Genomic DNA, 15,141 nt, shown 5'->3' with positions numbered 1-15,141 from the left:
ATGCTCTGCTACTGATCATTTCTCTGAGTAACCCAAATGGATACACCTTTGATGCGGTTTTCCACCGTGCGTCCCAGGGCAGTTACCAGCTGGAAGCCCGAGGAGAGTTTATTAATCAGGCTAACTAAACCTGTAAAGCTGAAAGGAAGAGCTTGCTAACAATTTTTAGTCATTCTTAATCATCCCTTCTACTTGACTCATCAAAATGATGTCTCATTAGTTCATTTTCCACATGTGGCTTTTGTTTGATTTTAGCTTCTGCACTTTTCTTATAGGAAGAAGTCCTTTAGATATCTCATACAGAAACATGGCCTGAGCAAAATCTCCAAAGCAAATTTAGTACATGCGAATCTGTTCTTTTAAAAATGGTTGACCCAATTAAATACTAAGATACTATTCCAAGTTGTCTTCATCCAACCTCCAGGTGAAGCAGAAGATTGCTTGTCCTGTTTTGAAAAACTTGAGCAATTGTAGGCATTCAATCTGAAAGTATTATGGTATTGTTGATGTTTTGGCTTGAGACCCTTTATTGGGCCTGAAGAAGATGAAGAACAGACAAAGGCTCTCGACTCAATCTCAGCTGTTTTCCTCTAAGGCGTTGCCTGACCCCTGAATTCCTCCAGCGTTTATTTATATTTTTCTGCAAGTTCCAGTATCTCTTGTCTCCTTCAATATAGTTTTCATTTATAAACATGGTGTGTTTGAAATACAGATGTGGTAGAGCACTCTAAAAGGCTACAGTAATTACTATCTCTGTTGATAGCTTTGGGCTAAACCCACTGCTTACCAAATCTTGGTGTACCATGTAGATTTTGAGATGATTGCAGATTTGTGTTGACGTAGCCAGAAGTTGGCTACTATATGGAGCAGAGCCTGGTGTAACATAGAATGGGAAGGAGAAGGAACAAATACATCCTTTCTTTGTGTTCATCTAAAAGTGATAAAAATTGCAATACAAGTGTGAGGATCACTTTAGTTCATGAGTCTTACCAGATGAAATATTCTGCTGTCCACTTTCACTTTCGCTGCTTAGCTGTGGAGTTTGTGAAACATTGCATAATCTGCATTGTCCAAACAACTCTGATTTCTCAGAATTTATTAATTCGCTACGAAATATCCCAAACAATTACAATGATTCCCTAATTACCCAATATAGAATATTTGTCAAGAAGACAGTTAAGACTGTATAGCAAAGAATGGTGAACTGCATTTGCCCCAGTAATGAAACAGATGTGATGCATCCAGCTTTATCATGCAATGTGCACTCCACACAATATCCTTTTCTCATTGTAGAAGGAATAAAAGAACACAAACAAATTTATTGATTGTTATTGCCCCCTTGTTTTGCCTTTTATCATTCTTTTTAATACATTGAAATTGTAAAGATATCAAAGTCAGATTTATTTGTTTATCACATGTATATCAAAAACAGTGAAATATGTTTTGTGTTACAACCAACACAACGTAAGGATGTGCTGGGGACAGCCCGCAAGTGTCACCACACATTCCAGTGCCAACATAGCCTGCCCACAATGTCCAGCCCCTTTACGCATGCACGCATGCACACGCATGCAACCCCAGCACAGGCAGCCTCCAGTGGAGTCAGATTGGTAGACATCAGGTCCCTTACTTCCCAGTTTATATTCTCCAATTTATATTCATTTATTTGCATCTATTCACATTAAGTAATGTTTTACGTGACTTTTTCATACCCAGCTTTGTACTTCATCTTATCCACCAAGCTACTCAAATGAAACTTCTGACTTTTAATGTCTGATGACACCACAGTTGTAGGCCGCATCTTGGGTAATGATGAGTCTGAATACAGAGAGGAAATTAAGAACCTGGTGGCATGGTGCGAAGACAATAACCTATCCCACAAAGTCAGCAAGACGAAGGAATTGGTTGTTGACTTCAGAAGGAGTAGCGGACTGCATGACCCCATCTACATCGGTGGTGCGCAGGTGGAACAGGTCAAAAGCTTTAAGTTCCTCGGGGTGAATATCACAAATGACCTGACTTGGTCTAATCAAGCAGAGTCCACTGCCAAGAAGGCCCACCAGCACTGAGGACATTTTGCCTGTCCCCTAAAACCCTCACTAATTTTTATAGGTGCACCGCAGAAAGCATTCTTCTAGGGTGCATCACAACCTGGTATGGAAGTTGTCCTGTCCAAGACTGGAAGAAGCTGCAGAAGATCGTGAACCTAGCCCAGCACATCACACAAACCAATCTTCCATCCTTGGACTCACTTTACACCACACGCTTTCGGAGCAGTGCTGCCAGGATAATCAAGGATAAGTCCCACCCAGCCAACACACCTTTTGTCCCACTTCCCTCTGGGAGAAGGTTCAGGAGCATGAAGATATGTACGGCTAGATTTGGGAATAGCTTCTTTCCAACTGTGATAAGACTGCTGAACAGATCCTGACCTGGATCTGGGCCGTACCTTCCAAATATCTGGACCTGACTTGCACTACTGTACTTTCCCTTTTCTATTTTCTAATTATGATTTATAATTTAAATTTTTATTATATTTACTTTGATTTGTACTTCAGGGAGTGCGAAGCACAGAAACAAATATCACTGTGATGATTGTATGCTCTAGTATCAATTGGTGACAAAGTATTTGTCTTTGTATATTTGTCTGTTTTAATTTTTTATTCAATTAATGATACAGCACAGATAGCTTCATTTTGACCCATCTGCACATGAATGCTCTTTTGAAAGAACTATTTAGTAAGCCACCACTATCTCTTTACCAATCCTGTGCTCCTTTTGAGACTTTGCATTCTACATAATAGCATGTTTTTTAGCATTCAGTTTCCTGGTTTTTTTTGGATTTGTGGCCATTATTGTTCCCTTTTTCCCCCTTGTTTTATTCTTTATTCATTCATTTGCTTCGATATTTTTCCCAGTTGATACGCAGACTAATTTTAATCACCTTAACTATTTCCTATTTCACCTTGTCACACCATCTGCAAATTTTGAATTTAACTTTCGGATTAAGTTAAGACTCCTCCAAAGAGTACTAAATAAGGTCATTCTTGCCCTTGACCATCATTGATGTACATGTGGTAAACAATTGAATCTGAATCTGACTATAATGAGTCAACCTCTAGCCGGGGAAGTGATGACGCCCCCTCCTGTTAGACTGTTTGATGTATATTATTTGTTATTCTTTCTTACTTTTCTAATATTTGTATATCTGTGTACTTGTAACGCTTCTGCGCCAATGTAATTTCCTGTGGGATTGATAAAGTATCTATCTTTCTTAAACATCTGATTTAAAGAGAACATTTCTTGGCTTTGCAGTTTTCTGTAGACATCTTTCATCTAAATGTTCTTTGAATGCTTTACATTGTATTTGATTCTTTATCTGTTAATTTAAATTTGTTGTGAACCTGAATTTCTCATTCACAGAGCAAAAGTTCCCAACCTGGGGTTCATGGTCGGGGTCCATGGCATAAACAAGTTTAAGACCCCTTACTTAGAGTGACTCAGACAATGTCTGAGCCATATGTGGGCTGGTCCCTATGCTATGATTGCATAAGGCAAGGTTAGGAAGATGGTGTTCAAGCAGATGGTGTAGGGATGAGTTGGGCTAAGGACATTGCCCTCAGAGTGTATAGCTACTTAACAGCATTATGAAAGTTTAAAGAAGATCTGTTCTGGTGAAAGAATTTGACTTTGATTCATTATTGGAGAGTCTTTAAGGCCTGGGCCCTTTAAATAAAATGAAAGCAGGTGCCAGCCACGTGGATAAAATCTGCTTCAGCATTCTCAGTGACCTTGCAGGCAAGGAGGAATTTGTGCATGTGATACCAGCAACCACTGCCTGCTGTCTGATGCTTATCTAGCAGTCTCCGTGGATCACATGGATGGTAATGCTCGCAATAATTTTAGCCTGTTGTATTTTCTTGATTGAACCTGAAAATCTCCACTGAATTCAAAGTTGGGGCACCGAACATAGATTTTTCCTGCCTTAAATTTGAGAATCCTGTCTCTGGTAAAATATTAAATTTGCATCATGGCCACTATTTACAAAATAATCAATTGGTCTATCCAACCCTAAATGTTCTGTTGCCCTCATTCCTTATCATTTGAGTAGGATATATTAACCATAGTAACTCCAAAGGATAATGAATTTGTTCATGAGTTTGACTTCAGAGTTCAAAGTAAATTCATTATCAAAGTATGTCAATTAACGTACAGAAGTCTTGGGCACATGCCCATAGCTAGGGTACCTAAGATTTTTGCTCAGTTCTGTGCATTGTCTTTCTAGTTACAAAATAACACTTAACACTAAGCTAATACAAAGCCGAGTTCTCCTATTTCCTTCCTTTTGCACAGTATTCAGTATTGCAAATGCTACCTTTTACTACCTTGAGATTCATTTTTCTGGTCTTTTTCAGTTACTCATCTCTCTCTCTCTCTCTGTCTCTCTCTCGTTTAATATATCTAGACAGTTATTATAGATTGTATCATCTGTAATACTGCTTTAGTCATAATTTGTAGGACTCTGATTCAGACTTGGACTTATGGTAAGATACGGTGATTTTTTGAAACGTCTTTTAAAACTTGATTTTAGTGAATGCTTGCCACTTGATTGTGCCTGTGTAAGTAATCCTATTGAATTAAAACTGATGCAGGATCCTATAAGGTGTTGAATTATTTCAGGTTTCTCTTGGCACTTTCTGCATTTATCAACGTGAATTTGTTGGTCTTTCATTATGTATTTTTGATATTTTTTGTGTTAATGAGCTGGTCCTGTGTTGCCCTGAGTTTTATTTTCTTGCAGGTGTTCACTGTAGAACAAAAAAAAATAGAATCAATGAGAAACTTCACACAAGACTGACAAGCAATCAATGTGCAAAAGACAAACCTTGCAGATGGCAATTTAAAAAAATTGTAATAATAAACACAATGGTCAACTTCTGAGTGTATATTGTCATCAACAAAAACAGGATTCATCACTCCATGTGAGTATCATAATTCCAATAAGAAGTACACACCACTGAACTTCAATGAAAAATAAAAACATTATCACCAGAGACAAAAAAAAGTTAACCATGGAAGAGCTTAATCCTCCCTGGAAGATGCCCCCATGGTCTCAGCAGGCTGGATGTTGACAAAAACGTGTTGAACGCCAGGCTCAGAGTTAGAGACCTCTTCCTAGAAACAGAAGGGGGTTTGTTGTGACAATACAGGATGAGGTGGTTAACACAAAAAGTTATCAAAGATGTATAATAAGAGACCAACAAATTCAAGGTGATAAATGCAGAAGATACCAAGAGAATCCCGAAATAATCCAGTGCATTACAGGATCCTGAAGTAGTTTTAATTCAAAATCAACTGGGGAAACATCATGCACCAAAATCTTGTGTTAAAGTACAAACTTGCAAAAGTCACCATATATTACCATAAATACAAGCCTGAGTCAGAGCCCTACAAATTATTTTGACTGAACCATTATTACAGATAAGACAATTCATAATACAGTCGGCCCTTCTTATCCGCAGGGGATTAGTTCCGAGACCCGCTGCGGATACCAAAAAACGCGGATGCTCAAGTCACTTATTTAACCTGTCTGAATGTGGTGGTCTTTAGGACCCAGCGGAACCCCGGACTTTATTTAACATCGTGCGATGGACATTAGGACCTGGCGGCGCAGCTCTGAATCTGCAGTGTTTCTGTTCACGAAAATAATCATGATCACGATTGAAAATAAGGTGGAGGTAATAAAGTGATCAGAAAGGGGTGAAATGCTATCGGTCATTGGAAAAGCATTAGGCTACAGTCGGTCAACGATCGGAGCAATTTTAATGGAGCATGTGAAAGGCCCTGCCCCGATGAAGGCTACAGTTATTACTAAGCAACGCAGTGGTTTAATTATTGAAACACATATGTTTCTTAAGTGTTTTATATGCATAGAAATGTAAAATATGTACTACATACTAAGAAAAACATTTGACTAACTGATGCTAAATAATACTGGATGTACCTGTTCTGACTTCGAATCCAACTTAGAGACAGGTTCAGGAATGGAACTCATTCATAAACCGGGGACTGCCTGTACTAGATTACTTATAATACCTAATACAATGTAAATGCTATGTAAATAGTTATACTGTATTGTTTAGGGAATAATAACTAGAAAACATAGTCTGTACATGCTCAAACAACGAATGCTGGAGAGAGAATTTCCAGGTTTTCCTGATCCGTGGTTGGTTGAATCCGCGGTTAAGGAGGGCCGACTGTATCTGTCTGGATATAATATTACACAGTTAGCAAGCAAGAACAACTCAGTAGATACAACCATTCCAAACACACACAAAAAACAAATCAATGTGGCCTGCCTTGTGATGGCATTGAGAGGGGGGGGGTGGCCTTCCTTGTGGGTTTGCTCAATGATCAGCTCAATCAGCTAATGATCTACTTGAAAGTAGTGGGGGTTTTTTTTTTACAAAATTATGTTTTCGCAAGATTGGGAAGTGGAAAATTGTAGTTTTATACAGAATTAGCTAAGGTTGTTCAGATCATTAAACAGTGCTGGCTTGATCTTTGAAAGCCCTATCAAATTAATCTGCTCTTCTGCCTCTAACTAATAGTTCTGACAAGTGTTCCCCCTTAAATATTTGTCCAGTGCCCCTTTGAAGATTACAATTGAATCATGCTTGAAGTTATTTCTTTCCTGATCAGAACCTCTGCCAAAAATGGATGTAAGAGTGCATCCTACAATGGAAAATCGTATGAAGATTAATGGATACAACCCAGTCCATCATGGGTGAAGCTCTCTCTTCTAGTGAATGCATCTACGTGAAATGCTGTCGCAAGAAAGCGGCATCGATCGTCAGGCACCCCACTGCCAAGGGCATGTTTTCTTCTCACAAGAGCCTCAGGAACAGTTACAACCCCTCAACCATTAGGCTGAACTGTACATGCCCCATCACTCCCACAACCAATGCACTCACTTTCAAGGATTCTTCATCTTATGTTACTGATATTTATTGCTTATTTATTATTATTATTTATTTCTTTTTGTATTTGCACTGTTTTTGTCTTCTGTACCCTGTTTGAACGCTCAAGTTGGGCGGTCTTTCATTGATTCTGTTACGGTTATTCTAAAGATTTATTGAGTATGCCCTCAGGAAAATGAATCCTAGGGTTGTGCATATATGTACTTTTATAATAAATTAACTTTGAACTTTGATCAATGTGGAACTTTCATAAAACCCAGGAGGTCTTAGTGATCCTGTGCACAGCAAGCAATAAATATTGAGAACATGAGATCCTTGAAAGTGAGTTCATTGGTTGTGGGAACAGTACAGTGATGGGGTGAGTGAAGTTATCCCATCTGGATCAAGAGCCTGATGGTTGAGGGGTAATGACTGTTCCTGAACCAAGTAATGTGGGATTTGAGGCTCCAGTACCACCTTCCTGATGGCAGCAGTAAGAAGAGAGCATGGCTGGGTCAGGGGTCCTTGATGATGGATGCTGCTTTGTTGAGGCAGGACTCCTTGTAGATGTGCTCAATAGAGACTTGTATTCATTTGAGTATAGAAATTAAGGAGGTGAGCTAATTGAGGCCTTAAGTTTGAATTAATAACCAGAACAGAGTGGGCGAGACTGTTTGCTCTGACAGGGACCGCTGCCCACAATGTGGGAGCAACATTTTATAATCAGAGCTGGGATAATATTAGGAAGTACCTTACAGCAGGTGATGGGTGTAATGGCTTTCTTTCAGGTCTGTGGATGTTGAGTCAATTTAAATGATCAAGGCATATTGATAGATTTTATGGAAACAGATGATATGCAGTGATAAAACCAGTGATATGAATGAACTAAGGGGCCGAATAACTTATTACTGATACTAAATACCTCAAACATCAGTGCTCCACAACATAAAACTGGAAAAAACCCAAAACTGAATGTTTCTCATATATGAGGAAATAGCAGCACCAATTTCAAGATAACAGTTTCACTTTGCTGTAACAGTTGGCCTTTAACCCTTGGATAAGCTTATTTCATACCATTTTCTGTAAGAAGTGCACCTTGAGATCCACTGCTGCCCTAGCTATTGACTAGCTACAATAAAGTTCCTTTTTGTCTGTTAATAAAAGCAAGCAAAGCACCTCGTGCATTGAGAGAAATTATACTTTACTTGATTGTATCCTGTGGCATTTTTTGATCAACGCCATGAGATAGGTGTTTTTCCAGAAGCTATGGTCAGTTGAGTGCTATGTTTGGTAATAAAAATTAAGAACTCAGTTGAATAGATTTTATTTGGCATTTAACTTAATGAGGTCATTTTGCTGGCCCTGTTCTTGGAGGGGAGGCATTTCTTTGCTGGAGCTGCCTATGTTAACAGTAAGGCCAAGGCTTTCTCAACTAATTGAAGGCTGCTGATCTTTAGATGTTGACATTTTCAACGCACTTGCTGAATTTAGCAGCAGCTTTTAAATTGACAGTACAGAGTTTGCTTTCCTACCCCTTCTGTTCAGTGAGCACTGTTTAAAATCAGCAGTTTGGATTTGTGGAATGGTTGCTATTCTTATGAAAATATGAGAAAGCCTGGTGTAACAAGCACAGACAGAGATACCCTGATGTAATAAATGATGAGCAATTATATGCAATTTTTCTTTGCAGATTTTCCACTAGCCTGTTTTATTGCCTCTAATAGGTCCCTTTTACTGATGTTCTCGAACTAGTCCGTGTTCGGAAGGCCTTCCTCAGGAACGGGTACGCGTACATACCTCATATGGAAATAGTGATTATAATTCAGAATGAATTTCGACAGAGACTTTCCAAGTCATTGGCTGTAAGTATTTCCTAGCGCAAGGTTGCATTTTCTTTCATTTATGTTCCTTGTAGGTATGAAAGTCCAAAAGCATTTTCTTATCAATTCTGCCTGTGAAGTAACTGTGTTGTAATGGAAATAAGAAACTCTTTGTGAGCTTTTATTGTAAGGGGGGGGGGGGGGGGAGAGAGAAGGGGAAATCTACACAAAGTATTGCACCATAACTTTGAACTGTTCCTTTAAATGGAATGACTTGGAAATAGACATCTGAGTAAATGGATTGGATTCCTGCTGGGGTCTTAGATTGAGGCTATGGTGTTCAATCTATGGTTGGCAATTCTACAGTTCTAATGTTCTTGTCATTATCTGCAATCTTGACTACCTCCATGCTAACACATCCGGAGAACTTTAACTTTCTGAATTTGCAATAGGAGCACATGTTCTCCCAAAATACTTTAAAATAAGTTGAAAGATTTATTAGTTGAAAGATGAGAAAAGCTGATGATATATTGACTGATTCCCTGTGTATGTTTTTAAGTGTCCCTTTGTGCTGTACTGTAACCTCTGCAGGGGTGCCAGTATTGAAGTCTCTACAAACATAAAACACCATGAATATTGGAAATTCAAATAAAAACGCACGTATTCTCTGATCATTGAGTTGATTGCGGAGCATCTGTGGGAGAGAAGAAATGAGCGAATATTTTGGGTGAATTAAGCTTATTTATTGGTGTACTCAGAGTAAATAGTGAACTCTTCATTATCTGCATTCGTTTCTTTTACTTTGGCAGCAATTTCACCACTGTTCCCTGTCTAAAGGTTTGTTGAGACCATTTTGAATGCTGGTGTAATAGAAATTAATTAGTAACCTCATCATGGTGCTATTCCTCTGTGGTCAGGTTCGTAATAGAATTTAGTATTAAATCAGTTTAAGGGAGAGAAGAATGAGTCCAGTTATTTCTGTAAGGGTTACAAAGAAGGTGCAGAAGTAGAGTTACAAGGAAAATATATGAAAGAAAATACAATGAACTCAGCAGGTCAGGCAGCATCTATGGAAAGGAATAAAGAGTTGATCCACAATGTCAGCCATTTATTCCTTGCATTATGTATGTGTTACTCTGGGTTTCTAGCATTGCAGAATCCCTTGGGTTAAAAAAAAAATTAACCCAGCTAAAGGAAACTGACATTAAGTCATTAAATCAGCAATCATGATATTTAAGCAGTAGACATTTAAGGAGATCTTTTAAAATTGTAGAATAGGAACACTACAATGAGAAAGAAAAATTCCAAGGAAGGACTCTCCATGAATAGTTAACTAAAGAAGTTGGAGAATATAATGTGTGAAGACAAAACACATTGTATGAAGGTGGTTGGCAGGAAAGAAGATTGGATAGGATACTTAAAAAACAGCAAGAAATGACTAAAATATTTATAAGGAGAAAATATTGGAGTGTGAGATAAAGCTATCCAGAAATATAAAAACAATTTTTGCAGATATGTGATAAAGAACAGGGATAACAGTGACCATCGGTTCTACAGAAAATGAGTCAAGGGCATTAATAATTGAAAACAATGAGATGGCAGATAAATTAGAAAGGTGTTTTGTACCAATCCTTAGAACATAGAAGTAACATTCCAGAAATAGCTGTATATTAGGAATTTGAAGGGTAATAAGGAAGAACTCCATAAAATTAGTCACCAAAGACTGAGCAAATTGCAGGCTGACAAGACTCCCAATTCCTGATTGCCTTCGGCCAAGGATCATAATACTGGCCATCAGTGACATAATTGGTGCATTGAACTCACTTTTCCAAAATTCTAGAGATCTGGGGAAGTTTCCATTGGTTTGGAAATTTAAAAGAAATATAACTTTATTTAAAATGGAAAGGTTTGAACACAGTAGACTGTTGATCTGTTAGCTTGATGTTTGCTAGAGGGAAAGTGTTAGAAGCTGTTGGATCTGGAGATTGTATTGTCTACAAGGTTCTTTAGAAGTTAAGAATGAGTCAGAAATCTTGTGGTTAAAGCTGTTTTGTTAGGTGGTCATAACAAAGCAATAATAGTAATTCACTGTATTGTAAGCAAGAACAAAAATAACTGAAGAAGTTGAAGAATAAAGAACAGAGAATTTGTGTTTGCTTTCATACTGAAAACTAGCTCAAACTAGACATAAAAAATCCTTTTGATAAGAACAGCCTATATTCATTTTTTGGTATGACAGGCATGTTATTTAAATAATAAGAGTGCAGAGCTCCAAGAGCAGAGAATGCTTGTGCATATATTTCTAGTAGTTAGATGAGTTAGCAAAGTGTATTGTCGATTGCTGGAAGAATTGAGTGCAAATATAAATTCAGTTTATATAGGGTATTGGTGAGATGCACGTGGAGTACTGTTAACATTGGTTCTTTCCTCTTATGTTTTAAAATAAAACAGAGAAAAGGAGGTGAAGCAAAGGTGAGATGATGTGAAATTGTGCTTCTAAAAGGGTAACAAGTCTTTGGAAATCTATCCCTAAAGATGGTGAATGAAGTGCCTGAATATTCTGAAGACAGGCAAATAAATTCTTGATGAGCAAGAAGGTGAAAGGTTACTTCAGGTAGTCCCCGAGTTACGAACGTCTAACTTACGAACGACTCGTACTTACAAACCGAGGAAGGAGAACGCCATCCACCATTTTAAGTTGGATCGCTACACTGTCTGCCATTTTAAGTTGTTGCCGTTGACACTGTGTTGAGTGTGTAACTTTGTATTTGGCTTAAATTTTTCTTAGCAAGATTCACCCTGACCCGGACCCCCCCTTCCAGTCGGCTGGTGGCGCAGTGAGATCAGCACTGGGCTCAAGAACGGAGGTTCCCGAGTTCGATTCAGTGACCACTTCTGAGCACGCTCTCCATCTGTGCCGGGTTGATGTCAAACTCCCAACTCGACCTCGTAAAAAAAAACCCACACTGCCACCTCCAGTTTAAATTCCCACGCGGAATATTGTAGAGGATGAAATATCCAAACCCAGCACAGCCCCCACTTGTCCCATTTAACCTGTCTCAGTGTGGTGGACTTTAGAACCCGGGGAATTCAGTGTGGTGGTATTTAGGACCCAGCGGAGCTCGGGACCCGTCGCCCACAGTGTTTCTGTTCCGTTGACGGGAAGCAATCACGACTGAAAATAAAGTGGAAAAATATAACGTTTGGAAAGAGGTGAAACTTCATCGGTCATTGGAAAAGCGTTAGGCTACAGTCAGTCAACGATCGGAACAATTTTAAAGGATAAAGGATAAAGTGAGAATAATGGAGCATGTGAAAGGCCCTGCCCTGATGAAAGCTACAATTATTACTAAGCAACTCAGTGGTTTAATTATTGGAATGCATACGTTTCTTAAGTGTTTTATATGCATAGAAAAGCAAAATAAATACTATATACTAAGACAAATGTTTGACTAACTAACGCCAAATAATACCAGATGTACTTGTTCCGACTTGCGTACAAATCCGACTTAAAGACGGACTCAGGAATGGAAATCGTTCGTAACCCGGGGGCTGCCTGTACACGCAAATGGGGATGTGGAATTGAAAGTAAAGGCAGATGAACTATTATCTCATGGAAAACTCTGAGCAGTCTTGAGGGTTGTGTTCTCCTAATTCATATCTTTGAAATATGTTGCATATGTAATTAACTATCTGCATATTATTTTTTAAATCAGCTTTTAAGATTATTCATAGTTTAAATTTATTTGGTACTGATTATTTGATACTAATAAATACTAATAAAATTCCCATAATTTAAACCTGTTCAAATATACTTTTTACAGAAGCAGGTGAGTTGAAACAAGCTCAGGACCTTTGTGTGTTTGTGGAGTGCAGGAACCAAGGTTCAAGAGAGTGTAGGAAGGAGCACAGGAACTAGGGTGCTAGCTTGTAGGAGGTTGAGTGAAAACCAGGACCCTGTTGAGTGGGAGGGAGTCTAGAAGCTGTGACGGCTGTGATAAGGGAACACAGGAGTCCTGACCCTGGAGGATCAAAAGTAGCATGATAAGTATTACCCAGTGAACTAGATGGCAGACAGTTGGGATTTCTGAATAACTGAACAGCAATTATCAATTTTTACTGTACTTCTCTGTAATTCAGGGGTAAGTTGTTTTGTTGGAGATTCTTCATCAACTAGTAGCAACAGTTAGGCTTAAAGAAGTAGTCTTTCTTGAGACTATTGCCTTCCGTGCTGCTTTACTGGTTAGTCTGTTCCAAAAGTGATATATGATTTTAGTTTAGATTGAAACTGCAGCCCCTTTGATTTGAGCCAGAATTATAGATTGTGAAGCAACAAAAAGCCTACTAGAGGAACTCAACAGGATGAGCAACATCTGTGGGAGGAATTGTTGATAGTTAAGGTTGAAACCCTGCACCAGGACCAATACAAGAGATCAACAATTCCTTTCCTCTCAGAAATGCAGCTCAACCTGCTGAGTTCCTCTGGCAGATTCTAGCTTTTATAGTCCTTTCTATCTCCATTAAGGATTGCAGTTGATGTTTAGTGAGATTCTGCATAAAAGGAACTATTCAAAGTTGTTATGCAAAGTTTGAGAGATTCTAGCTTTGGCTAGAAATTGGCCAGTGATAGACTATTCTAAGAATTCACCTTTTAAATTAAATGAACTTCATGTATCACGTTGGAGATTGGATCAGCATCACCATACTTTTGGGACATTTTGTCAAATTAAATCACTATACAAATGCAAAACATTGGTATCAATTTCACTGGCTACAGTTTATTTTTCTTTAACCTCTCCGATCTGATTTAATCAGATGGTGAGGAAGTATTTTTCTTATTCAGAGTTGTACCAAGATCACATTATGAAATGATTTTTCTATGCTTTTCATTCCAAAAGGGTCTCAATGCTCCAAATTCATATCATTTCATGTGGACTAACTCTGCATACCCTAATCCTCCCCGTCCCTGAATTTCTTCTTTCAGTGTCTCAATATGTCCTTCCCCGACTCCCTCTCAATCAAACTCAGCACCCTTATTTCCTTTAACTAGCAGAGGCTGGGGGATGGACACAAGAACAAGGGCATGTTTGTCTCTGTGTGCTTACTTTTGAAGCAAGTGGAAGTTCCCAATTGTTTCAAAAAGGCAAAAATTATATCAGTGCCTAAGAAGAATAATGTGAGCTACCTTAATGCCCATCACCTGGTAGCACTCAGATCTACAGTGGTGAAATGCTTTGAGAGGTGAGTCATGACTAGACAGAACTCCTGCCTCAGCAAGGACCTGGTTCCATTGCAATTTGCCTGTATCCACAATAGGTCAATGGCAGATGCAATTTCAATGGCTCTTCACATGGCTTTAGACCACCTGGACAACACAAACACTTATGTCAGGATGCTGTTCATCGACTATAGCTCAGCATTTAATACCATCATTCCTACGGTCCTGATTGAGAAGTTACAGAACCTGGGTCTCTGTACCTCCCTCTGCAATTGGATTCTCAACTACCCATGACTGTGTGGCTAGGCATAACTCAAATACCATCTATAAATTTGCTGATGATGCAACCATTGTTGGTAGAATCTCAGGTGGTGATGAGTGGGCGTACTGGGGCAAGATATGCCAACTAGTGGAGTGGTATCGCAGCAACAATCTGGCACTCAATATCAGTAGATGAAGGAGCTGATTGTGGACTTCAGGAAGGGTAAGACGAAGGAACACATACCAATCCTCATAGAGGGATCAGAAGTGGAGAGACTGAGCAGTTTCAAGTTCCTGGGTGTCAAGATCTTTGAGGACCTAACCTGGTCCCAATATATCGGTGCAGTTATAAAGAAGGCAAGACAGCGGCTATACTTCATTAGGAGTTTGAAGAGATTTGGTATGTCAACAAATACACTCAATAACTTCTATAGATGTACCATGGAGTGCATTCTGACAGGCTGCATCACTGTCTGGTATGGGGGAGCTACTGGACAGGACCGAAAGAAGCTGCAGAGGGTTGTAATCTTAGTGGCACCATCTTAGGTCCTAGCCTACAAAGTACCCAGGACATCTTCAAGGAGCAGTGTCTCAGAAAGCCAGCATCCATTATTAAGGACCTCCAGCACCCTTTTCTCACTATTGCCATTGGGTAGGAGGTACAGAAGCCTGAAGGCACACACTCAGCGATTCAAGAATAGCTTCTTCCCCTCGGTCATCCGATTCCTAAATGGACATTGAACTCTTGAACACTACCTCACTTTAAAAATTTCTATTATTTCTTTTTTTTGCACGATTTTTAATCGATTCAATATTTGTATATTGCAATTGATTTACTTATTTTATTATTTTTCTTCTATATTACATATTGCATTGAACTGCT

The 15,141-nt window shown here is 38.8% G+C and overlaps 1 protein-coding gene across 2 annotated transcripts in view; it reads left to right on the top strand.

The window, feature by feature from the left end:
- prim2 (DNA primase subunit 2) overlaps nt 1-15,141 on the top strand; it is a 252,834-nt gene that overhangs the window by 37,150 nt on the left and 200,543 nt on the right. The window contains exon 6 of one of the 2 annotated variants that reach the window (XM_073056525.1): nt 8,684-8,821. The exons of the other annotated variant lie outside the window; for it this stretch is intronic. Coding sequence (XP_072912626.1) covers nt 8,684-8,821 — 138 coding nt within the window. The remainder of the gene's footprint in view (nt 1-8,683; nt 8,822-15,141) is intronic. 2 annotated transcript variants of the gene reach the window in all.

Source organism: Hemitrygon akajei, chromosome 9 (genome assembly GCF_048418815.1).
Source record: "Hemitrygon akajei chromosome 9, sHemAka1.3, whole genome shotgun sequence".
In the NCBI taxonomy this organism is placed as follows: Eukaryota; Metazoa; Chordata; class Chondrichthyes; order Myliobatiformes; family Dasyatidae; genus Hemitrygon; species Hemitrygon akajei.
The sequence above is the reverse complement of the archived record's forward strand: the minus strand, read 5'-3'. Positions and strand labels throughout refer to the sequence as shown.